The sequence below is a fragment of the Frieseomelitta varia genome, unplaced genomic scaffold, assembly GCF_011392965.1.
Source record: "Frieseomelitta varia isolate USP_RPSP 00005682 unplaced genomic scaffold, Fvar_1.2 scaffold_107, whole genome shotgun sequence".
NCBI lineage: Eukaryota > Metazoa > Arthropoda > Insecta > Hymenoptera > Apidae > Frieseomelitta > Frieseomelitta varia.
This window is the reverse complement of record NW_025108717.1, coordinates 5,801-30,673: the sequence shown is the minus strand read 5'-3', so window position 1 is coordinate 30,673 and position 24,873 is coordinate 5,801. Positions and strand designations below refer to the sequence as shown.

At 40.3% G+C, this 24,873-nt stretch overlaps 3 protein-coding genes across 9 annotated transcripts in view; 1 reads left to right on the top strand and 2 right to left on the bottom strand.

Moving 5' to 3' along the window:
* The window catches only part of LOC122528364 (mitochondrial carrier protein Rim2), a 13,829-nt gene extending 3,680 nt beyond the window's left edge, over window positions 1-10,149 (top strand). Inside the window, exons 4-7 of one of the 5 annotated variants that reach the window (XR_006306553.1) lie at window positions 4,123-4,241; window positions 6,530-6,743; window positions 7,199-7,721; window positions 7,807-10,149. Coding sequence is in view for 1 of the 5 variants with exons in the window: in XM_043653411.1 (XP_043509346.1) it covers window positions 4,123-4,241; window positions 6,530-6,743; window positions 7,199-7,479 (614 nt within the window). In the remaining 4 variants the exon portion in view is untranslated. Of the gene's footprint in view, window positions 1-4,122; window positions 4,242-6,529; window positions 6,744-6,826; window positions 6,930-7,198 lie in introns of all 5 variants that reach the window. The other 4 variants (XR_006306554.1, XR_006306555.1, XR_006306556.1 and 1 more) reach the window with 4 other exon arrangements.
* On the bottom strand, window positions 314-3,490 carry LOC122528377 (peroxiredoxin-5, mitochondrial-like). The gene is made up of 3 exons (XM_043653440.1): window positions 3,210-3,490; window positions 2,987-3,092; window positions 314-2,850 (listed from the first exon to the last, which is right to left on the bottom strand). The coding sequence occupies exons 1-3, from the start codon at window positions 3,383-3,385 to the stop codon at window positions 2,650-2,652; spliced, it is 483 nt and encodes a 160-aa protein (XP_043509375.1). The 5' UTR covers window positions 3,386-3,490; the 3' UTR covers window positions 314-2,649.
* Window positions 10,148-24,873, bottom strand: LOC122528284 (hemocytin). Of its 3 annotated transcripts, none has more exons than XM_043653259.1 (36): window positions 24,670-24,873; window positions 24,450-24,599; window positions 24,255-24,382; window positions 24,013-24,172; window positions 23,803-23,930; window positions 23,629-23,724; window positions 23,197-23,561; window positions 22,549-23,125; window positions 22,194-22,481; window positions 21,685-22,115; window positions 21,335-21,596; window positions 21,022-21,252; window positions 20,729-20,954; window positions 20,449-20,654; window positions 20,010-20,372; window positions 19,594-19,932; window positions 19,188-19,526; window positions 18,769-19,103; window positions 18,472-18,708; window positions 18,180-18,396; window positions 17,791-18,111; window positions 17,592-17,714; window positions 17,160-17,517; window positions 16,879-17,088; window positions 16,436-16,809; window positions 15,927-16,367; window positions 15,653-15,854; window positions 15,272-15,585; window positions 15,019-15,169; window positions 14,592-14,938; window positions 14,021-14,436; window positions 13,661-13,959; window positions 12,965-13,607; window positions 12,551-12,890; window positions 10,534-12,486; window positions 10,148-10,420 (listed from the first exon to the last, which is right to left on the bottom strand). In XM_043653259.1, exons 1-36 carry the CDS (start codon window positions 24,768-24,770, stop codon window positions 10,230-10,232), a joined length of 11,862 nt encoding a protein of 3,953 aa, XP_043509194.1. In that variant the 5' UTR covers window positions 24,771-24,873; the 3' UTR covers window positions 10,148-10,229. The 3 variants fall into 3 exon arrangements, with proteins under 3 accessions (XP_043509194.1, XP_043509201.1, XP_043509206.1); XM_043653266.1 differs by having other exon boundaries at window positions 15,019-15,166; XM_043653271.1 differs by having other exon boundaries at window positions 23,209-23,561.

Sequence of the window (24,873 nt, the reverse complement as noted above, 5' to 3'; positions counted from 1 at the left end):
ACAAGGATGAGTTAGGAATAGATCAGTAATGGTTAAATTTGATAAGAAACGAGTCCCAATCACGATACACGAGTCGGTTGATGCGACTAATGGCACGTAAGGTTTTTTTTCTCGAAGGATCGAAAACATGTGACTGGTCACGTAGCCCAACAGCCCAAAAGAGTTTTCTTCGGCTGTGACCTCGTTTTATCTCCATTCAGAGTAACTACGTATACAATTACTTAAGAATCTATGTTTTCTATCTTTCTCTATTCTCCGTTTTCTAATTATTTTGACGAATATAATTTCGATGAATTTGAAAAAAAAAAAAAAAAAGAAAAAGAAAAATCGTGCTCGGTGTAATTTTTAGAATTTTAGGAACACTGCCATTTTCTTTTCTACGACTCCGAATCTTCGCTTGTCAACTCACGCCAGCGGTTCGTGTCGGTCTTGGTTCGAGATCTATTTCATATGCGTGCAATTGCATTCAATTACCGGTCGGCCTTGAAACACTCGCTGTTGAAGCAATTACGTACATACTGTCGCATGCGACAAAAGAGGCTTTAAAGATCTTCCCGAAGCCCTCGTTATTTTCTTTCTGGCTCATCTTCGCGACACAAGTCAAACTCGTGATTGTTGCGTGATACCGAGACGACCGAAAGATTCTTGATAAAGAAAATTTATTGGGCTACCGAACGATACGACTGACTCGAAGATATTGATCAGCGTAATTAAACCATGTAGTTAAGTATTCTCTTTTATCTTTTTTATTCCTCTTAAATTCTATTCACATACCTATGCATATAAATCGAAATAAATCGCACTTGTTATTTCTTTGTGTATATTTCCAGCGGAAATTCAATTATCGTATACAGAGAAATCACGTGATCTGTAATAAATCGCTTTGAAGAAACACCAGAGACACGAGTTTATGGGTTGTCGATCTGTCTATCCCGTTGCTCGTAAATAACCAACGCAGGAGTACGGTCATTGAAATTGCATGGTTGTCCGGTTAAAAATAGAAGACCGTCGCAGGAACTCTCTTCAATGAAGCACCACTTTTGCCTCGAAGGCTTTGGAGGCATTGTTCTTTTAAAACTTTTTGTCGAGCTGCTGCTGCTGCTGCTGTCCCTGTCCCTCTTTCGATTTCTAGCTCCCCGGGATTGTTGTTCGCCCTCACGTGACCGGTAATGCTTTTCATACGCGTTATGTAAATATCTGTTTACATCTATACCGCATATAAATGAGATTACGCGATGCTTGCAGGTGAAACTTGCACGCAACACGGAAAGAAATTCCTCAATCTAGGAATCATTGATCAGCCTGGTCTGTGTATGCATGTTGCAAGTTGTTCGAGTGTTTCATGAACGTCTGACGGATGTTTTGAACGTTTAAATGGAGAAGGAAATAGCGTGCAAATTGGTCGTTAAAAACCCGATTGTTCGATCAGTCGCGTCTTGAGTTTGCAAGGAGGTAGTCCGTATTGACCCAGTTCGTGGACAATCACGTTGGCCAATGTATTGTTTACCATCGTCGTTTGTGATTATGCAAGCGTTCTGCACGCGTCCTTCGAATCTCGAAATGCTATTAACCTACTGTTGACACTTAGATTATAATTAGTCGAGAATTAATATGTTGGAAATGTTAGCATGTTGAGGTGTTAAGACGTCGGAGCTCGTGGACTGTTGAAAGTACAAATGCACTTGAAATATTTGAATGAATACTTCTTATAATTCAAAATATGAGATATTGAGATATACGTTTTATACTAAAACATGAGATATTGAGAATATAGAAGTACACACGTATTTGGAGTCTCGTAGAATTTCGAAGTTTCAAAGGTACTTGGGGAATTAACACCAATTGTAGAAATCTACGTTAGATCCCGCGCATCTCTAAAAGTCCAGCATCCAAAGTGATTCAAAGTGTGTCACCTAGGAATCCCGCGCTTGAAATCGATACACTGCGGTTCTAGTGTTTCCCTCGACGGTGAGGTAGGTCAGATAAAAACAGTCGATATATTCCTCCGCTCTTGGATCTTGCCTGAGCTCAAGAATCCGCTTATTAACGCTCGCAGGAATGTCAAATAAACATTTTGCGTCGCGCACAAAAGCGGCGTTGAAACTCTCTGAAAACATGTCTCTGGACAGAAAACTAAAAAAAGATCAACAAACTAAAAGCGTCGTTGTAAAATATGTATACTTCACAGCATTGTTGCATTCTCCTTCTCTCTCTCTCTTTTTGCCATTACGATAAGATAAATTTATAATTTATCATAATTTATACGGAAGTGTTTAGCGAATGCTTTGGTCGCTTTGTAGTGTCGCGTGTAGTGTCACGTGTTTTGATTCGCAACGCTGCGCAACGAAAATAGACGACGCGTGTTTACGATGGAATCACGTTGCACTTGCGACAATGTGTGCGAAAGTACCAATTGCGTCTCTCCATTCACCGCCGCGCTGGACGGCGCTCGTTTAAAAGCCCAGTTTAGATTATCGGGGTGGTCATTTGCATCGGCCTTGAACGTTTGCAACTTCGTCGTGAGACTAATACATATGTATACTGTATGTACAAGGTAACTCGTACGATATTCCGAGCTTCAAAACTTTTGGAGAACTGAATTTTTCATTAATTTCGGACGATTTTGAAACTTCGAACGCTGCGTTTACGCTAAGTGCAATACGTTGGAACGCCGTTCATTTGCAAACACGTAAGCTTCACGTTGGGTGCATCTATAAATAACTCTTTCACGATGCCATTCACGGTGGCCATGGAGTATCTTCTGCTCCTGGTCCCTCCCAATTCTGGAATCTCTGTCTCCATGCCAATGGCCTTGGTAAATGATCCAGTGGGGTCCGCTAGCATTCTCACCTAAGTCCCAACGAATTCTCTGTTTTATGTTTGCATTCAGTGTTCAAAATAGGAAACTCTAGTATTTCAGCTTCGAAGGCAGTCTTTAACCTTGGAAATCTTAGGAAATGTATTATCATTTCGTTGACGTCATTACTTTATCGTTTGCTCCTCTGGCATTTCCCCAGGCAGACATCACGAATGGATCATTCATTGACACGCAGATAATCTCTTCGAAGCCTAGGAACTTGAGGTCTGTTGATCTAAATTGCCAAACGATTTCCATATTTTATTATCGAGTCTGGAAAATACTTTCTTTTTTTTTTTTTTCTTTTTTCATTTGAAGATTGGAAGATCAAATATATCAAAGGCGTGGTTACTTTTCAATGAATCCTCTGAGATGTACCCTGGAACATCCTGGAACGAAAGCACCAGGAACTCCAAAGATGATGGCTTTCTTGTTAGCTACCAGATTCAGTATATTCATTTGATTTTCCGGCAGTGCTTCGTACAAGGTCACACTAGGTAGTTTGTCGCCTTTCTTGATCGGAGGCATTTCTGCGGAAGCTAGACCTTCGGTGTTGAACTTGGCCTCTAATTTCAGAGTGATCGAAGGAATTAATCGCTGATTCTCGTTTGTTTGTCTCGATCCTCAAGAGAAGCAAAACATCTAGAAGCGAAAACAAATTTGTTTCTGACTTCATCGTGCTTTATCGTCGATTCGGAATGATCGATGGTATTTTAAATTTAGAAGTTGGCGCGTTTGCAAAGAATCGGAAGATCGATCGGAAAAATTCTGCCAACGGCTGACCAGATTTGGAATCGCGAGGAAGAATCCGACCAACCAGAATTTGCCACTTGGCTCGCATGTATTTATTGTTTGCTAGATGAATGGCGCAACTGTTATTGAATTACCGTAGTCGTCGGAAGGTCGAGTTATCTGTGGTCATGGTCGCTTTTCAATTCTCTCTCTCTCTCTCTCTCTCTTTTTTTTTATTTGTAAAGGTAGCTCAGATTTGATTTAAAAGAAGAAAATACCGTGGCAGTTTCGAATTGTACTATTCTATTTTTTTTTTTTCACTCTGTCGTAGAATATTAGAATAATTTTTCTAAATCTCCCTTAGGGCGAAGTAGGGCGTTGCGTGGATGGTTGAAAGATCGATTCTCCAAAGGTCATCCTCCAGAGACAGACTTTAAGCAATCAGTAGAATTAGCCCTTGAAGAGAGCTCAGACAGTCGCAGTCCGCCCCACACGTACCGATCGGATTAAAGACACGTGCGTTCATTTTTCAGGTTTCGTGGCATGCACGTTGACAAATCCTATTTGGTTCGTGAAGACCAGGCTGCAGCTGGACCATCGAACAAACAAAATCACCGCGATGGAGTGTGTGCAAAGGATATACCGCCAATCGGTACGGAAATCCTCTTCCGAGGGAACTCCTTGTTCCACGAGACGCTATTGCCGCATTATCGGGATATTATTATTTTTTTTTTTTTTTTTTTTTTTTAAATCCATGTTATACACCAGTAGCGTATCATCTCTCTCGGAAAAAAAAGTTTCCCCTATCATCCGTAGTTGAAAACACGCTGGCAAAACACGGTCTCTCATGGTCGACTCTGTTGCATCCTGAATCACCCGAATCATTCACTGATTAGGTAGCCTGTGGTGTTCTAGGGGTAACGAGCTCTACTCTGTACGTTTCTAACTAATTGGTGAGAGGGGGAACGTAACGTGTACTAATTTTAATTCTGATTTTAGGGCGCAGGGTATGTTTGAGGATGGTTAGATCCCTTTCGGGACTGGCGAGAGCAAGGATGAGAAAAAGAGTTTGACGAGCAAATGTGCGCTCTTTGAGACTTGATAATTGTGAGGTTGGAGAGCATGTGGTGAATGTTACGCACAACGATTTCGTTTGTTTCCTTGAAAACTCTGGTTCCCGGGGCTTTTCTGAGGGGGAGGGGGGCAGAGCCTCGGAACGCGTTGTGTCGGTTTCAGAGTGTCAACATTTCTGTCGCAACTGTCACGATATATACAATGTATTATACTAACCGACACTAGGCAGCCAATTTATATTTTTGCAGTCGTGTACGCGTAGAACTGAGTGCCAAAATCTTTGGATCCGCAATACCTTACGAAATGGGTAAAATCGTTGTCCGAAATCCGTGACCGACGACTCGTGTAGCAGTTTCACGAGCATTTATCGTGATATAAACAAAATTTAATTATCAGGATTCGTTCGTAGCAGCATGGTTCGATTACAAACGTCGCAATTGCAGCAGAGCCAATTCTAAAATTGTCCCGACGAGCTACGAATAGTTAAAATGCGCCGGAAATATATCCCGTACATAAGAAAACATTGTTCCTCGCTGCGACTGATTTATTGGCTCTTACTGCAGCATTTTATCGGACTTCTCGTCGCCGGTGTCTAGATTATGTCAATTTTTATTACGTAAGGGAGAACTAGTTCTAGAAAATTGTACAACTAAGTCTCGGAATAGGACTCTTTTTTTTTTTTTTTTTTTTTACTTATCAAGTAAAAGTGTTTTACCAGAGAACTGGACAGACGAAAAAAATAACTTTCTCGCAGGTAATAATTGCAAAAAGAAATGTAACATAGCTTGTTCGAAGGTATAGGGAAAGGAGAAAGGATTTAGTTAGCAGTTTCTAATATGGTGCAATATTAACCAACCAGTTACTGAACAATTATATATCAAAGCTCCCGCTTTTCTCTCGCTGTGTGCACGCGGCGATAAAGTCGATTAGGTAGCCAATTTTCCATGGTAGAACTATCATTTTCATTAGCAATCCACGTATTTTCTCTCTTTATGCCTATTTGCATCATCACATGTTTGTCAGTTTTTCACTTCCATCTGTATGTGTTGTATAATTTGCGAAAATCAGAAGATCGCTCATTGAAACAGAAAGATGAATATTTTTCAAATGTTAGTCAACTTCTTGGATTATTACTGCAATGTTACGATTCGCTTTTTCTCTAATGTACATTAGTAAGTTTATAGTTCACGGAAACTTCCATTATCGCGTTGCTCGCAAATCAGAGAGAGAAGAGATAAGCAATCAAAAAAAAAAAAAGTAACAACGTGATATGAATGAGGCTCTCCCGAGGTAGGTTAATCTCAACTCAACGATCATAAATCGTATCGGCTTATCGCTCATCTTTGAAATTTAGTGTCAGCCCCTTATCTCCAGATAATTTCCTCACCGGAGGCGAGTATCTGTGTGTTAATCTCTCGGCTAGCTTAACGAAATGATTCAGTACGTAAACACGTGTGTCGTTACGTTTTAACCCAGCGTTTGATTTTTAATTTACGATACTCTGATTTCCCTCTGAGCTTCTTGCCTCACAGAGGCGAGGCGAATCACTCCACTTTGCCAACAATTGGAACACAGGGCACAGTTTAAGAATATATTCACCGAGGAGCACATTCTCCGGCTCGTGTTACGAATTCACCAGTTTAGAAATAAGAAATTACTCTCTTCGGGATCGTTCGTCCGTTATAGCTACGATTGTTGGCAAAGTTGGGGTGTTTCGGGTTGGCTAACAACGTCTAAACGAATAATGTCACGTTAAAATTTCGTCGGGAACCTTGATAAAATAATACCTTCGTCACGTAGGGAACTTTAATAAACAAACGTTTTCGATGGGACGAAATTCGAGTGTGTGTGTGTTTGTATTTTCAGGGTATCCTGGGATTCTACAAAGGCATTATTGCCTCCTACGTAGGAATAAGCGAGACTGTGATACATTTTGTGATCTACGAGGCAGTAAAAGCCATGTTAGCGGCGTACAAGACCAGCGGGGCGGACGATCGCAAATCGTTGCGCGATTTCTTAGAGTTCATGGCGGCGGGTTCGTTCTCGAAAACGATCGCCTCCACCATCGCTTACCCCCATGGTAAGATCAACTGTGTTACGCAATACCGCCACCGACGAGATGCAAGCTTCTGCTTCCTCCTTCAATTATGCTCTATTTTTAAGGCATTGCTCAGTGAGTTGGCTGTGGTTCAAGAGTAGAGCACCAAGTTTGCGCGAACGTTATTCGCAAAAGCCTCTCTAGTTCTTGCAAACATCCTGCGCACTAGTACGACACGTCTCCATCATGCGTGTGATTGTGTTTAACATTGTATTTATCGAAATACTCGAGAAGGGAACTAGTTGTTTGGAGAAGAGATTACTTTGTCCCAGCTCTCTCTCTCTCTTTCTCGATAAGAGAACATTCTTGCATTGATCTAACTTTCATTTCTCCTGACAACTAAGTTCCTAAAGTCAAAAAAAAGAATAATCACTCTATCGTTGGATAGCTTCAAGCTACGTTTAATTGTAGCCACGTTTGTGCGTGAATTGTTTCAGAGGTAGCGAGAACGAGACTTAGAGAAGAAGGTACCAAGTACCAGACCTTCTGGCAAACGTTGAAGGTCGTGCACGTCGAGGAGGGGCTACAAGGTCTGTATCGTGGCCTCACCACTCATCTGATCAGACAAATCCCAAACACGGCGATCATAATGGCGACGTACGAGGCGGTGGTGTACTTGTTAAGCAGGCACTTTCACGAACGATCGTTGAGTAGCCTGGCTAACAGCAGTGAGACCAAATTCTACGCAGAGCCGAAGGGTAAACGGGAGTTGGCCTAGGACTTGCTCACGGCCCCTGAGTAAAGGGCCAACGACTCGTGTTCGAGTAACGAGTCTTCGAGGAAAGTTGCGTCTGTTTCGAAAAACAAGAAAGGGAGAAAAAAGAAAAGATGGAGGAAGAGTGAACAACAACGCCGTCCAAGAGAGCGTCCAGACGCCGGGTGAGAAGCCAGTCGGACACGCGTTTTCAAGTTTGGGGTCACGACCAGGCCGTCGGCCAGGCCCGATTGAATACGTGGAAGGTAGCAAAATAAGTGTCACAGCTGTGGGTTGCACGCTGCTGTGTACTCTGTAAGCGTAGCAAAAAGTAGTCCTTCCTCCTTTCAGGTAGCGTACGCAACGTACGCGTGGAACAGCCTAATACTGTCTCTGTCTGTACCTTCGTCGACACATTCACACATACACACACGCGGGAGGCGAGGATCACGAAGCTGGATTAAACGAGTCGGTTGCATAGGCTCAGAGTGCGCCAAGAGTGAGATTGTACCACCTTCTCGTAACTATTAATCTGCTAACTGGCGTCCCTCACAGTGGAAACATTATTGCTTTCGACAAACAGTCAATTTCGTTCTGTTGACAAGTGTAAATATATTTTTAAAAGATAGAATTAGGAACTAGGGAAATGAATTGATTTGATTTACCTCTTGAAACATGTATCTCTTAATCATTGAACTATGAGTCAAGAATATTGCTAACTTTGTCTTTTCCAGTTAACAGATTAATGGAATCATTGAAGTTATGTTCGCTGGTAATAACAGAGGTGCCAAGAAGACCCGTTTAGGGCGTCTGTAGTTTCTGGGAACCTTTGAAACGCGGGAGAAATTAGATTTTTATTGCGTGGCTCTCAAGAACTCGCGACTAATCTAATTTTGTACTGATTAATGGTAGTAGTGTCATCAGACGCGTAACGCAACCTAGAGAAGAATGGCCTGTTTAAAATAAGACACCTTGAAATTCACGATTCTCGTGTTTCAGTACGGTGGAAACAACTCATTTCCATCTAATGCAGTATTGCGGCCCCTTCAGAGTGATGTGTACACTTGATTTAAACCAAAAGTTACTGTTAAGCACGATGTGAAAGGCAGATTGCTCTTGAGGGATTTGTCGTGTCCGTTTCTACTTCTACTTCGTTGTTAACTGTCGATACATTCTCTCCGTACGACGATTATCGAAATAACGCGATTATTATGTCTTGCGCTATTCCTCCTAACGAAAAGATAAACTAGAAAGCAAACAATAATTATAATTATATATTTCCAAGACGATAAAAATAGACGATTGTTACGTTTTTGCTTCTATTCATATTAGAGTAGGAAGATGTATCATTGTGATTATCATTATTACTGTCCTTATTATTGTCCGTCATGACAGTTCATTATTTTGAGATAGCTCCTCCGCAAAATGCTCAAATAATGATACGTTTTGTTATCGATTTTGTTAAAATTAAAAAGTGTACATAAAAATTACATATCAGTTTCTCTTTTTTTGGTGCGTGTGCAAAATTTATGAAATAATGAAGAGAAAAACATTTGTTGCGTCGAACATTGTCAAATATTACCGACCGACAATTTTGTAAAACCCTAAGTAACGTAGGAGTCGTGTAAATAAAACAGTCAATCAGATTCTATCTTACATACGTTAGTAGATTTGCAACTGTTTGTAATTTTTTTGAGTGCATCCAGTCGAGGAAAATCTGAAATGTTCTCTTTCTCTTGTATGATATTAAGGGGGAGGAACATTTGTAGTTGCTATCTTGTTTTTTGAATTGATTATGTCTATATACAGCATACACTTAGAGAGATATTATATTGAAATATTATATTGTTGTTAAGAGTGATAATTAATTCGTTGAAGAAGAGATAAAAAAAATGTTAAAGATAAGCCATATATATATATATATATATACATATGTATATGTACATAAGAGAGCATTAACAATGTTTTGTTACTGAACAATATTTTAATGTTCGTAAAATGTGATTGTGTTTGCGAACCGATACCGTTCGATAGTAAAACCGAAAGTCTAACGTAGCTTTTTAGTTTTTTATACTCTTCTTGTCTTGATGTTACTTACGAACTAAGATTCTAATTTTGCGTCTCTTGGTTCGTACCGTTTTTTGTAAGACGATAATTCGATGGCTCAGGTTTCTTGAGAACTAGTCTAAAACATTTTTGATAAGTCCTATTTTTGTATTCGCGTTGAATCGATGAGTCAGAGATCCAGAGATATGCCGCAGGATACTGAGTGAATTTTCATTTTTTGCTTCCGTTTGATTTGTAACAATCTCAATGATCAATAGAGACGAAGAAGCTGTGATTTATTTATTTATTTATTTTTTTTTTTAAATTTACGCGTATCGTCGGCTGAGTCTAAATGTTTGAAAAAAAAAGCTTTCGCTCCGAAATATATTTCGTTGAATAATCCCTTTGTTATATTCTACTCTTCAACATCCGAATCTTAAAGTACAAACAGGCAGAAAAAATTCGAGCTCGTTGTAAGTCTTGTTAGGGAAGACTGAATTAGATTTTATTGTACTTAGTAACGACTCCGGACGGAATGTGAATTGTGGAACGAGAATGCCGATATACGAATTGTTGAAATGATATATATATATGTATATGTATACAAATACATATATGAGAATTCATTAATAAAGTCAACGAATAATATTTTTGTATTCTCGAGTCTATTTTCAAGCTTGCGTTTATATATCAATTACAGCAATTGTGATAATTAGCATTCTAAGTCTTTAACCCTTTACTCCGCCCTTTCTTCCCTTGTAACCAGTCCCACCCGACGTACAGGCTGAGCAAGTGCAAGAGATTGGCACGGCAATTTGTTTCTTGAACGTTCGATAGTTTTCGCAAGTCAGTTCGACAATCAGAGGCTTAAACTCCGTTGGTTGACAGCATTGGCAATTTGTTACCTGATTCCAATTGTCTGTTGATTGAAGGTACAATACACGTTAGAAATTCCTTTTGATCATATAAATATTTTGATCTATAACATACTATGTAGCTCGTTTATATGTGTACGCATTTATCTAACTTTACCTGTGTCGAAGTAGGTGGTGGATTCGCATTTACCACGGCACTCCGTGACTCCATCAATGGGCTCCAAATTCTTGCAAACGCCGTGTCCTCGATGCTTGATGCTGAACATACCGATAGTGTTTTGCAGCTCCAAGACATCAGCAGCGCAAGAGTCAACCTTCTGATTAAGCGCCGTGAAATTGCACATCTTGCAGCAGTTCTGTATGTAAATCGAGGTCGCTGGACAATCGGTTACATCAGGACAGACCACAGAACTGCTGCTGATCATTAGTTGATCTCTCTGAGCCATGCAAGAAAATGAGGTACAATTATCAGAGGAAGACCAGGTTGCATCAGGCTTGTACAACGTATCTCCGACGACGCAGTAAGCCTGCTTGCATTTTCCACAACATTCAGACTCATTCTCCTGGTACTCCCATCCAAGGGGGCAATTTTTGTTGCAAACTTCTGTGTCTTTGTACTTTGTCACAGTGTCGTCCAATACACAGACCTCCGTAGCACATTTGTCATCCAACGATTTCCATTTCTCTCCAGGCCTGTACACGGTGCCGTTGTGACGACAAGCAACTTTAACAAACTGCGGGCAACATTGGCCTGGAATATTCCGTGTTTCTATCTCAAATTCAGCCGCGTCCCGAGCGTCTATCTCTGGACATTTTTCTGTGAGAGATTCCACGTAGACACGCTCGTTGTTGGACTGGCAGGAATATTTGGTGCAAAAATCAGGAGAGAGTAGCTGTTCTCCTACATTTATCACTCTGTCGTTGATCACACAAGCTACTGGGACGCATCGTCCGCAGCAAGTGATACTTCTGTTATCCGTGGGCCGATATTCAAAGCCAGGGTCACATGCGGTGACGCATTCTTGCACCTGCATCTGCTTCTCCACTCCGTTCTCGTCCCTGACACATTTCACCAAGGTGCAACTGTCCTCGAGATTCGGTTGCCAGACGTCGCCAATCTCGTAAACCTTGTCTCCATCCTTGCAAGCTGTTCTCTCGAAGCCAGGACAACATCTATCCTCAGCGAGAACCTCTTCCACGACGAAGTCAGATATATCTGGGTGATCCGCTGCTCTGAGACACTCTGTGGTGAAGCACTTTGGCTTGGGCCCCTTTTCAGAAGGCTCGCAAATGCAGGAAGTACACTTTCCATCCGTCCACTGCTCCCCGAGTTTCTTTGCTACTATGTGTTCCGACATTTCTATCTTACTCTGCGATTCGACGTTGTACAGACATAAATCTTTTGGTGGTACGCACTCATACGTGGCGCAGCAAGCGTCCCGCTTCGTATCACTCTTCAACTCGTGATACTCTGGACAGGATGGTACCGAGGGACAAGTTTTAGGATCGCACATGGCCACAGATTTTGGACAACAGCCAGAGGTATTCGTCACCTGCACGAAACCAGGTTCTAACTCCTCGACTTCCAGCGTGACGTCGTTGAGAACAGGACATTCTTCAGGTGGTAGACACTCGCACATGAATTTCTTGCATCCGTACGAATCTGTGGATATTTTTGTGATCTGTCCGTAGCCACACTCGGGAATTTGAGATTCCTCAGTGCAGAATGGTGTCATGGTGGTTACTGACTTTGGAACACAAATGTATTTAGTGCAACAATCTTCTTGCGTCCCATTAACGGCCACAGGCGCCATGTTCTCTTCGCAGACGGTATCCACTGCGGGACACTCGGTTTTCTCGCAATTGATGGCCTTCTTACTACAAATGCATCTCGTGCAAGCATCTGGGAACCACGTGTCACCTTCGACGTGCCCGTCTTCGTCGCACAACAAGCATCTTTCCTTTGGAATGCAAGTATCGTTAAGCAAGATGAGGTTCTGAGGACAGAAACAACCTTCTTCGTAATTCCTCGAACACGCAGCGTCACTGATCTCGTTAATTGTGTCGCAAGTCTCTTTACAAGCAGACCCACAAGGTTGATACACCAAGTCTGAAAGAAGATAACGTTTTAAGCGATGAAATTTAATATAGAAATCTAAGAGAGAAACACTCACGCGGGGGGCAAACATAAGGACACATTTCGCTGCTCCTCCAAATCAGACAAACGCCCGTTTGCTGACATTTTCTCGAATATGCTTCGAAACTGTCGCAGTAGCCTCCTCCGGAGCACATACTGTCTTGACAGGCCATGAAATACGGCATTGGATCAACAAGACTGTGACACATGCCAAACTCCATTGCGTCCAATAATTTCCTGCATGGATCTCGATCGGCTGGCGGTAGAACGCATTTGCTCTCATTGTTAAAGACACACGCACTTGTGTCTATGTCAACATTATTTGGTGGTTTTGTGACCAGCCAGCTTGCACCAAAATCTTGCATATTGTCCGTAACCTAGTTACCAATATATCAAGATCATCAGTTGTCCTGACTTTTACGTTTGTTGTATTAAGAAAATGATCATATACCTGACCATCCGGTTGCTTCAAGTCATCGTCTAGCTCTTCGTTGCAGTTGCCACAGAGACCTTCCATACCACCTCCGAAGATATGCGAGGGAACAGTCAAACTGAATGCGAAGTTTGGTTGATAGACAATGATCTCCAACTGAATTGAAGGTATCAGCAACTGCATTTTCTTCGATGGCGTTTGTTCAAGGATCAACCAAGACGTATTGAAAGGAAGCTTGTACACCTTTGAGCCATCGAGCTCCACATCGAACTCCTGAGCAGGCAAACCCTCCTTGATCTTAACTATGTGACCTTGGTAGAGAACTACAACTGCCTCGGTGCATATCCCACTGTCGCAAATTTTATTTGACACTAAGACCTGATAAGTGTACCCTTCGTTCCCCTTTACGTTTTCAACGACGTCTCTGGAAAGAACGTATGTGCAGTTCCCATCGAATTTGATGTTCTTCCTGTCGAAGCTGATAAACTTGGAGTTTCCTAGCCACTCGCAAACGCAGTCTTTGCAATGCGTAGGGGGTACACACTCGTCCCCGTTACGTACTGTCCCCTCCGGGCAGAAGCAGCCAGAGAAACATACTCCTTGCATCACTGGACAAGGATCTATTTGTCGCAGGCTCTCGCAGCTGGTCTCGCACTTGTTCCTGCAATTACTCACATTAGAAACATGTTGGATTCATTTGTTCGTCCAAGATACCTGAAGCAGTCTTTGTGAACAAAAGGTGGAGTGCAAGATGCTGGACAGTCATGCGTGCTCCTCCAAGTAGACAGATCTACATTCAAGTCGCCAGCTTGGCATTCACTAACAAAACTGGTTAATAATCGACAACGACAATCGTCGTACGTGAGGTTACTGCGCAGACAGTTGCACGTGTTTTCTACACAGCCGGATATAAATTTCTCCAAATTCACGGTGCTTGAGCATTCAACCAACGAGGTGTCCTTCACTAGATTACAGATGTTCCAGCTCTCCGCTTGCAAGTCGTACGGACAGACCTTGAAAATTAAGTAAATTTAATATTCCCCAATGGATACTGACCGTTTTTCATTGTCGAACCTGTGGCTCACATTCCGGAACGCCTTCCATGGCCCAATTGTCTCCAAATTCTAAAGTGCTTCGAGCTTGATTCCCGTTAGGCAATTGTTTATCGTTCATAGAGTATCCGTCGAAGTATCCGCACAAACCGTCTACTTGGCGAGCCAATTTTGTGGAGATTCCTATCTTCACGTTCGAACTGCTATCCCATATCACCCAAAACCCGTAATAGTTGGATACCAAGTACGTGATATCTCCTACGTTCGCTATCTTAAAGGAAGGAAACTTGTTGCTGATTCTGGCTATCTGCTTTGGTGTGAAGCTGTATTCGTTAATGTCCATGTGCATATCAGGGTACAGAATGACTACATCTGCGTCCAGAGCCACTGCCAAGACCTTGATACACTGGCCAGTATGCGAGTCGCATTGTTTCTCCACTGTAAAATATAAATAAAATTGAAACATTATAGGTATAACATTTTGCCAAAATTAGTTTTATCTACTGTGAAATACTTATTTTATTACATTGTAATTTTATATCATATTCTATTTTATTACATTATAATTTTAGCACTTATATTAAAACACTTACGTGTAATGTACCACTTATTGGTGAACATGTCTCTTGCCAAAATATGATTGCAGATATCGTATTTGTACTCTAGTCTGTCAAAAGTGTTGAACGTCCTTCCTGTCACGTTACAAATAGCTTCTATCGGTGGTGGAGGTTTACAACTGTATTTGGGACACTTCTGAAGCTTATACATGCTCATTTTCTCGTAAACAACTGTGTAACCTGGTGGACAAGACACCTTTGGACAGGTCTCGTGTTGAGTCTGATTGAAAACTGGTGGTTTCACAGGCACGCAAATGAATTGTACACATTCCTTTTCAATTTCAGGCTTTTCACTGTGTTTCAAATGATGATGCATAGATTTCCTGATAAAAAAAGAAAGAAAAATGGTTTGTTTTAATCACTTAAAAATTGAAACAACGTATTCAGAGTTCTACAATAGTACCTTAGTCCTTTTTTCCTCCATGAATTCTTGCGAAAAGATTTCACTCCCTCTCTCGCATGAGGTCTAGTATAGTATTGTGATTCTTTAGGTATTTTTAAGACTGTTTTATATCCTACTGGACAGATAGGATCTTCGCACACAATTGGAACTATTGGCAGTATAAAACATTATGATCAAATTTTCGAAAAAAGATTTTGCGAAAGCTTTTTTCAAAGTTTTAATAAAAAAGTTTCTTAAGTTAATTTTTGAATACCTGTAGTTGGAGTCGTAGTTTCTATTTTCATTACAGTAGTCTCTTTAGTCTGTGAACAATCTTTTTCGTCGTCTGGACAATCTTGAACTCCGTTGCACCATAAATCTTCATCGATGCAAATGTCACTGGTTGGGCAGTGAAGCGTGCCATTTGGACAAGGTTTGCACACACAGTTGCACAGTTCGTTAACCACTGGCCTCATGTTTGGTAATTCGCAAGGTTTACACTTTATTGACTGACAGAAAGAGACACCACCCAAGGTGCATGTGCATTCTTGACAATTTTCATCAATGTAAACTACACCAACATTGTATCTAAAAAAATATTAACATTAAAATGCAGGGAAAGAGACAATAGATTACAAAGACGTGTTTTGCTTACAGAATATGTCCAACTACACAAGGGCATTCCTGCTTGGTAACACAAGTATCTCCATTCCACCAGAGTGATTTAGTGCATTTGCAATCAGTTTGGTTTTCATTTTTCACTCCTTCGCAGACATTGCATTTTTTGAACGGCTGTTCTGTTGTTGGTTCTGTTGGTTCTGTTGTTTCCAATTTCTCAGTAGTTACTTCGATCCGACCTATGCAAATTAAACGTAACAAGGTGTAAGAAAAATTCACAACGTTCTGATTTGAGCGGGAATCGTACTTACGATAAGGTAAGAAACAACCGAGAACTTCAAGTTTCAAACCAATCTGACTGTGCCACTTAATCGGTTGCACCTTCAAATATCTCGCGTACAATGGTTTGTTGAAGTAGTTCTTCTTAACCGTATCAGAGTCAAAGTTGCCCAAAAATTCTCTTTCGGAGCCATTTTCATCCAAGACTGGATTCCACCGATAATTGTCGTTACTGTAAAACACTTTGTAAACCGTCGTCCAAGTGTTCTCGCCACCCTTCGTAGCGACTCCAGTTAAATTACGAGGCTCCAGAAAGTCGATTTTTACGAACTGATGTGGATTGTCCAATTTCGGATGCCAGACACTCGAGGACGACAATTTCAAGTTCGGTAGTAAATCAGTAGAAGAAGAGGATACAGAGACTTGCTCAGAGAAAATTAAACCATTGTCCAGCCCCATTGGTTCATCACACACTGATAAATGCAGAAAATACAATTGTATAACTCTATGTAGCTTGCTTTCATGCTTTGAATATATGTACCTGGTATTATGATTTCCTCTGTAATCATTGTAGTTGTTGCTGGGACACTTTCTGTCACAGATACAGAGGTGGTCACCATTTCTTGACAACCAAGCAACTCTACTTTCATGGCTATACCATTGTGCCAGGACAGTGGATTGACTCGAATCACTTTGGCTTCGATAGGCTCGTAAAACTTTTGTTCGACAGGTTTAAACTGATCCACAGGTCCTCTGAATACTTGCGGCTCCTTTTTACCATCCGTAACGTATGAAAACGTGTGACCATTTTCTGAAAATAGTACTTTGTAGCTAGTTACGAATTTATTTTCCATTGCACTTCCTTGGATGATAATTCCATAGATGGACTCTGGCTTTTGGAACTTTATGTCCAACCTAGAAATCAAATAGCAACGATCGTTTCGATTAATCAAATATGCTTTACATACACTTACATACACTTACCATTGATCAGTAGTGATATATTCAGGCTCCCAAAATCCAATGTTTCCATTCAATGATGCATTTTCTGGTTGAAACTCGGGACCTTTAGTACTACTGGCATCGAAAGAAACTTGATCGTTCAAATACTGTATCAAGGGAATGAAATTGTTGCTGACACAATAAGCAGGTGGGCTAACAGTGCTTGGTATTATAATTGTATGGCTGCCAGTCCTTTAATACATAAATAGTATTCTTAATTATCAATAAATTATAATGTTTTTTAAATTGACAAATCTACTCACGAGGGTGAAATCGAAAGAGTAGTTGCTTCTGTCAATGGTTGTGTAATTAATTTTTCAGTAGTTACATTTGTCAATGGTCGTGTGACTAATTTTTCAGTAGTTGCTTCTGTCAGTGGTTGTGTTACTAATTTTTCTGTAGTTACTTTGCTTGTTACAGTGGCACACAATGATCTGTCACAGGTGTAATAGTTGTTTATGCATTGGCAGATTTCACATTCTGATTCTTTTAGGACAGCGCCAGAAATAACCGGATATCCATCGTGAGATCTGCAGGTGCACTCCCTCTCGTCCACGCAAGTTAACGCATCCCTCCAGAATTCATTTGATGGACATTGTAGTTTATTCAGTGGAACGCACCCTAATTTTTTAAGTAATTCAGCATGATGTCAAAAATCCTTTTACTTATATAGAGTACAGATAAACATACTATACCTGGTACACAATCAGAAATGCCATCGCATTTTCCTTCTTTCACCAAGATATATTTATAGTAATCACAAGCTTTGTTGCAATTGATAGCGCAGTCGCTCCACATTTCACTCTCTTTGCATACTTCTGCAAGAAAATAATTCTTTTTTCATCATACCAAATATCAATCAAATATTTGGAAGCTATTAAAAAATGATTGTACTAGTAGTTAGAATGTTCTTCGCCAAGGTACTCAATGTGGTGCTGTTGTATTTGACCTGGTCACTCGTCCATTCAACTCTATTCGGCGTTGTCCTCTGTTCCACTGAACACTCTGGTCTTATTGACATGACGTTAGCTGGCCAGTCACAGACCTGCGCCTGAGGATTGTAAAACATGTTCTCTCCGCAGGATTTCTCTACAAACTCATTACCACTGGGCCCGGGAGCACATTGATAAAATAAATGACAATTTGTAGGATGAGACTTGTATGGATGCTCCATATCACATTGCTTGTACGAAGCTTTTATCGTACTTGATATTTCTGTAATACAAGTCGATGTTAATTTAATAATTAAATAATTAATCATCTTAATTTTCTGTGATACAGACCTGGTCCTTCTGTAGTAGTTACTGAACATCGGCACAAAACACTAATTTCAAAATCGATACAAGGAAGACCAGGTTGAGACTGACAATAAAGACCACGTTCCAAACTGCATTCTACATCTAAACCAGTTTCTTTCGGCGTGAAATGACCATTCACCGATCTACATTTTATATCGACCATTTGCTTCTTGTCACACATAGCATACCCCTTAACGTTTATCTAAAAAGTATAAAAGTGATACAAAATTAACAGAATAAAATAAACAAACGAATAGATGATATAATAAAGCATTACCAATTCTAAGGAAGGTAAAGGTTCGACATCTTTAAATTTCTTCCCTTTAATTGCTGGATCCTGATTTATCCAAGCAGTCCAACCATTCACGCATTTCTGTGGTTCCTCTAGTGGCATGGTAATACTTGATACAGTAACGCTTGTGCAAGGTTCTCCTTTGCACAATACTTTCCCACGACTGCAGTAACACATCTGACAGTCGTCGCTCTTCACACTGTCACCCTCGTAGTAAATTATCTACAATAAGAGTATTCTTCATTAGTGTCCAAAGATAATTTATCCCCTTCTTTGACATACCCCATTAATCTCGGTACAAAGTGTTTTGCAGGTTTCTTTGGGAACGCATTCCATGTAGCTGTCATTGCTGTATACTTGATTTTGTGGACAAGATTTCACAGAGCATCCTTCAACACAAGTATCTTGGGAACACAAATGAGCCTTATCCTTCAGTGTCATGAGGTTATCGCAGGTTTCGCGAGGACACGTTGTAACGCAAGGAGAATATGAGCTACATTTTTCGTCACATTGTATGGGACAGAGTTCTTGACTACGCCATTTTATGGGAACTCCTTTTGCACTGCATTCTTGGGCGTATGCTGCCAGGGCAGTGCAAAGACAACTGCAATCTCCGCCTGGAATATAAAGAATATAGATAATAATTTTCTTATTCAACGAAAATATAATTATATTATTATTGACAATTAATATAGCAATACCTGTATCACAGCTGCAAGTATCGAAGATGCAGTTACGGAAATAGCTCTCTATCTCAACCTCGGAGTGGCAAGGCTGGAAAATTGGTGATTTTAATATTCCACATTCCTGCACAGCCCATAGATTCCTCTCTGGATGTTGTACACAAGGATCTACGACGTCTTTAGGCTCGGCACAGAACTCGTTCTTCTTCCAGGAATCTCCAAACAGATTAGCAGACACTTCTGAGATTCCGCCTGAGGGCGTTTTGAAATCATCCTCGCTATTATCGTTGTAATCACCACAGAGCCCTTTCGTGTGTCCCTTCCAGCTAGGCTCTAGTCTTATATATACTCTGGTCCCTATAAATATTATTAAAATCTTAGGAAAAGTTCTAAAATAAATAGAAAAGGAATCATATAATAATACCTTTATCCCATTGTACAGTCAGTCCCATGTCTGGCACGTCAACAAATACAAATAGCCCAGCTGTTCTCATGGCCATTCTCTTGAAATTATCTACTGGAAGTTCCTTCCCTCTAGTCAAGACAATTCTCTCCGAAGATGGACCATTTCCGACGGTAAGAGTGATTGATTTAGAGCACGACACTCCGGTTGTTCCACAAGGAACATTCTGAATAGACACGTCGAAACAATCATCCTGGCTCAAGGAACCTTTCGCAAGAACATAATCGCATATTCCTTCGAAATTGTAAAGTTTTCCATCAAATGTCTTGTAATGGGAGTCTCCCCAAGCAGAACAGACACCTGAACAGAACCGAAGTATTAACGATTAAAGGTAAAATTAAGTATTTCGTGAAATAAATAGGCGTTTATAATATTACCTGCGCATGTTCTATCAGTGCATTTCCACGTTCCATTAGTACATTTACAAGTATTGCAGTCGTTTTGTATAACAGACTCTTCCTCGTAGCTCTGACCTCCATGATGACACGGACAAGATTCCTGTTTGATACAATTGCCATTTGGTTCGTTCAAAACGTAACCAGGTTTGCAAATACAGCCAGATTTACAGATCAGTGGTTTTTGGATTGGTTTATGCATATTGTGACAAGTTCTAGGTTCTGTCGGTGCACACTCTGTGACTTCCTGATTGTTGCTTGCTACACATGATGTTAATAGGTCCTTGGCTGCTGGATACTGTCTAATCTCGTTCGGTGTTGCGTCCCGACAATTCCAAGTTCCACCTATTTAAAATGATCATTTACGAATGAAATACAATTCATTGAAACGAAAAACCGGTTGTTTCATTAATGTTAGTACCTGTACAGGTACAAAGTTCAAGAGCTTTATTTCCAGGTCTGACTTCTTTATGCCCTGGACTAAACTCCATTCCGCCATAAATGCATGGACACTGTCCAATTGGAACGCATTCCCCATGAATATCCAACGTTTCTCCTTCTGGACAGTTACATCCTTCTACGCACTCTTGTTTGCAATTCTGATAAGAAGATATGTCTCCACAAGACCTGGAAATATTTAAAATATCGTTACAGGTATCTCACACTTATCGGTATTCGATTAATTTCAAATTATGATGTACCTGGTACAACTATTTCCGCAAATTTGATACACTTCATTTCCTGGACAATGAATCTTACATTCCTCCACATTCTGATGCCACGAAAGCTTTATTCCGGCAATTGCACAATCTTTGGCATATGCAGCCAACATGGGACAAAGACAGGATTCAAGTTCAACTTTACAGGAACACATATCGTATAAACAGTCTTTGTAGAATGTATCTGGATCTACGTGCCAGTGGCAATCTAAAAGAAGGAATTAAATTAAATATAAACAGCTGAACTAAAAGATCTATGTATCTAGTTACTCTACCAGCAAAGATGTCGCTATATAAATATGAGCAATATTTCTTCGCCGTGGCTCGTTTCTGTGGATCAAGATCACAGGGATGATCTGATTCTTTATCTGGGATATCGGGACAGAACTCGTCACACTTCCATTTGTTAGCAAAGGCAATTGCTGTGCTTTCAATATCACCCTCTGGTGTAATAAAATCATCCTTCTGATTCTCAGAGAATGTGCCGCAAAGTCCCCTTGTATTGCCTTATAATCAATACAAAAGATGAAAGATCAGATATAACGTTTCATATGAATAAATTTCAGAAGTAATGAAAGTTGATTGAACCATGAAATTCTGGAGGAGCGTTGATGTAAACGCGAGAAATCCCGTCCCACCATATCTCTAGACCATTCGGCAATTGAACGATCATGAATATACTGCTTGCAATACGTATCCTGATTCCATGAGTAAATGTAGGAAACATTGTTAGATCATCTCCATTGATCAATACTTGTCTATGTTGTTTCAATTTCAAGATAGTGCCTTTGTAATTGACCGTGATAGTTTTCGTACAAGATGGTGCGTCGGAAGAAACGAGTCCCATTTTCTACAAATAAAATTACGATTTTTTTTTAGAATAAAATACATTCATCACGATTGTCAAACGTTAGAAATGAATGGTCTCGGTAACAGACCTCCGATATTGCACCAGAACAGGGAACGTTTTCACCTTCGATGCTGTAATCGTCCCCCTTCATCAAATAATACTTGCATTTCCCCATAAAGTCATAATGCTTCCCATCGAAAGTAACGTAATGGGGATCACCGACGACAGCACATCTAGCACTGCATTTTGCTTGGGTGCATATCCATTTCCCGGAGGAGCAGGTGCAGGTGTTGCAATCCTTTTGCACACTTTTCCCAGGCTGGAATAATTTTGCATGAAGCTTGCAGGGGCACTCGTGAGGTTGAACGCACCTTCCTTCGTAAGCTACCGTTCCTTCTGGACAGAAACAACCTTCTTCGCAATCCTCTGTATTTAGCTTCTTCTCTTCTTCTGTCCAGCAGGATGATTCCACTTTTGGACCACACGGCATGTACACTCGTCCATTGTTACATGTCATGGCTGTAATACCATGAAATAATGAGTATTTTGTTTTCTTGTCAATAGTTTGTACATAAAATTTAGAGAATTTCAACTCACGACAGGTGTCATTGTTCCTCCAACCAGACAGAGGCACAACTTTCTTGTGAGCACATTGTCTGATGTATACATTCATAGTGTCGCAAGCACATTTTTTTCTGTCAATGTCCGAACAAGAGCAGTAGTCCGAGAGACAAGCTGTTTGTAGCTCAGCAACGTTAATTGTATTGGCGCAAGCTTTGAACCGGCGGTCAGAAAATAATTTTGCACAAAATTCAATGGCATCTTTGGTAATCAATGAGTCGGATTCACAGGAATGCTTAGTGTCTGGATATTCGTCGCACGTTTCTAAAAGAACGAAATGAAATTTAAATGCTGTCAACCAGCAAAGCAAGAGAAAGTAAGGAAGTAATACCTCCGATATCTTCCGTTCGCCAAGAAGTAGCAAACGACGCAACACTTTTAGTGTGCTCTCCGTTCTTGCTCATTAAATCGTCGCGTTTATCGCCGTTCATGTTACCGCATAAACCGATCGTCTTGTTCCACAGATTTTCTGCAGTTTCGATTTGCAACAGGAGAGCTCCATCCCATTTCAACCGAACCCCCAAAGAATCCATAGTTACCACGATGAAGTGTGCAGACGTTTCAGCTCTCAATACAGACAGCTGCGCTGGAATTGGAAGCCGGTGCTTTGTGGTTCTAAACTCTGGTATACCGTCTTCGTTTCGCAGTAAAATGTATTCCTTGTCCTGAATGTAAATTTTGACGATTCTAAAACAGTTCTGATCTTTGCAAGTTGGGCTGTTCTCCACAGTTATAGTGAACAGTCTGTTCTGCGCCTCTTGCACCAAGATGTGAGAACATTCACTGTCGAAGCTGAAAACACTGTCGTCAAAAGTCTTGTAATGTACTCCGCTCCATGTGAAACATGTTTCCGGAACTGGTCTCTTCTCCTCAATAAACAGTATGTTATTCTCCAATGGATTGAGCATCTAACATTAATCGAAATAGAATTTTAGTAATGCAAGTGTTCAATTTTAAGATGTTTGTCTTAAATTATTACCGTATTCGTCACCATGTTAGATTCATGATTACTATAATGTTGCGTGATTCCATAATTGCCTTGAAGTGATAATTGGTTCGTATGAGATTTGAAGATGTCCTGGTAGGTCCAAGTATGATTAGTCTCCTTAACATAGGAGTTGTACATAGTTCCCAAGGAAATTACATTGTTGGAGTATTTACATTGAGGAATTGGCTGAGGCGCAAACACGCCAGTTTCATAGTTGCAAATGTACGCGGAGGCTGGGGGAAACTCGAATTCTACTCCAACGGGACAGTTTATAGTACAGGAATAAGTATCATCAACGCTTGAACAAAAGAAGCCTCCGTTGAAACCCATTTTCTCTCCAGTGCAAGTATCAGTAGCTATATTAGGATTAATTATTCAATTACTCAAATTACTTTATTAAAACGAATGAATTATTATGCTTACAATATTGACACTGGGATCCTTTGTATGCCTGAGGACACTGACAAAAATTGGATGGAAGACAGTTACCACCATTCTGACAAGGAGGATCACACACAGCTACAATAAACAAAGAAATACAGAGAATCTATGCGATTTAATAATTTTTAAATTACAAATTGAAGCTTTAAAACGTACGTTCACAATTAGGTATGGAAACCCAGTCTTTTTTGGTGGGCTCCCAATTTCCGTTCTTGCATATGAGATTAGTGACGGAAGTGCCATCCGGAAACGTGAAATTCTTCATGCAGGATACGGTACACGATCTAACGAAAAAGAATATTGTCACAAATAAACGTTTAATATGGATTTAATACTTTGAGTAAAGTGTAATTTAAGATCTCGTACTGTGAGTTGCACTTTTTATGTGCATTAAGCACCGGAGCAGGAAAATTTAAGCATGGTTTCTTCTCAAATTGACATTGTGGCCCAGTGAAGTCTCCAGGACAATCGCATTGATGGGGTGCAACACAAATTCCGTTGTTCAAGCATTCTGGCATACAAATTGCTGAAAATATAGAAATACGTTTATCTGGGGCGTATTACGTTTCTTGTAATAAAATAATTGATCATTTTTGTGCAAAACTCACGTTCACAGTGAGGTACAGAATTCCAATCTGTACCGTAAATATGCCATTCCTTATTTGTACACGTTACAGCTAACTTTGTCTTTCCATTGGGAAATTCGTAATCGTGTTTACAAGTTGCAATACATCCGCTGCAAGTAAAAATTTGTAAATATTCAGCAATTGAAAATATTCACCTTCAATGAAAGAAAAAATCACCTGTTCATGGAACATCTTATTTCCCCATTTAAAGGTGTATTCGGTTGTTTGCTGCAACCTCCAGGAAATAAAGATGATTTCTTTCTGCCCTTTGTGCTCTTCACACCCTCATAAACTTGTTTTGGATAGTCATTCAATGGAATAGCAGTACTGGGGAATTAAAATATTAATTAAATTTAAGTATTTTAAAAAATTCAAGGGAAAGTAGAGATTTACTCACTCTGCTATTTCAGAAGAACTCAACAGATCATCACCAGCTATTAGTTGATTACAGATGGTAGTAATTACAGCAACGTTAAAAAACACTATCCACAGCACCATGCTGAAGTATATGTTTTATAATGTATCCATTAAAAAGAAACGCTAACATGAAACGTTATTGAGTACTCTCGCCTCGCAAAATATACAAATTAAAACAATTCTT

What these genes read in the sequence shown, in the direction of transcription:
- LOC122528377 (XM_043653440.1), bottom strand. Translation starts at nt 3,385, where the DNA reads ATGCCTCCGATCAAGAAAGGCGACAAACTACCTAGTGTGACCTTGTAC. An exon ending in CTCAGAGGATTCATTGAAAA is followed by an intron (nt 3,093 to 3,209) that starts GTAACCACGCCT and finishes TTGGCAATTTAG; the next exon opens with ATCAACAGACCTCAAGTTCC. An exon ending in CCAGAGGAGCAAACGATAAA is followed by an intron (nt 2,851 to 2,986) that starts GTAATGACGTCA and finishes GTTGGGACTTAG; the next exon opens with GTGAGAATGCTAGCGGACCC.
- LOC122528284 (XM_043653259.1), bottom strand. Translation starts at nt 24,770, where the DNA reads ATGGTGCTGTGGATAGTGTTTTTTAACGTTGCTGTAATTACTACCATC. An exon ending in GAAGAACATTCTAACTACTA is followed by an intron (nt 17,715 to 17,790) that starts GTACAATCATTT and finishes ATTTTCTTGCAG; the next exon opens with AAGTATGCAAAGAGAGTGAA. An exon ending in TATATCACTACTGATCAATG is followed by an intron (nt 16,810 to 16,878) that starts GTAAGTGTATGT and finishes TTTGATTTCTAG; the next exon opens with GTTGGACATAAAGTTCCAAA.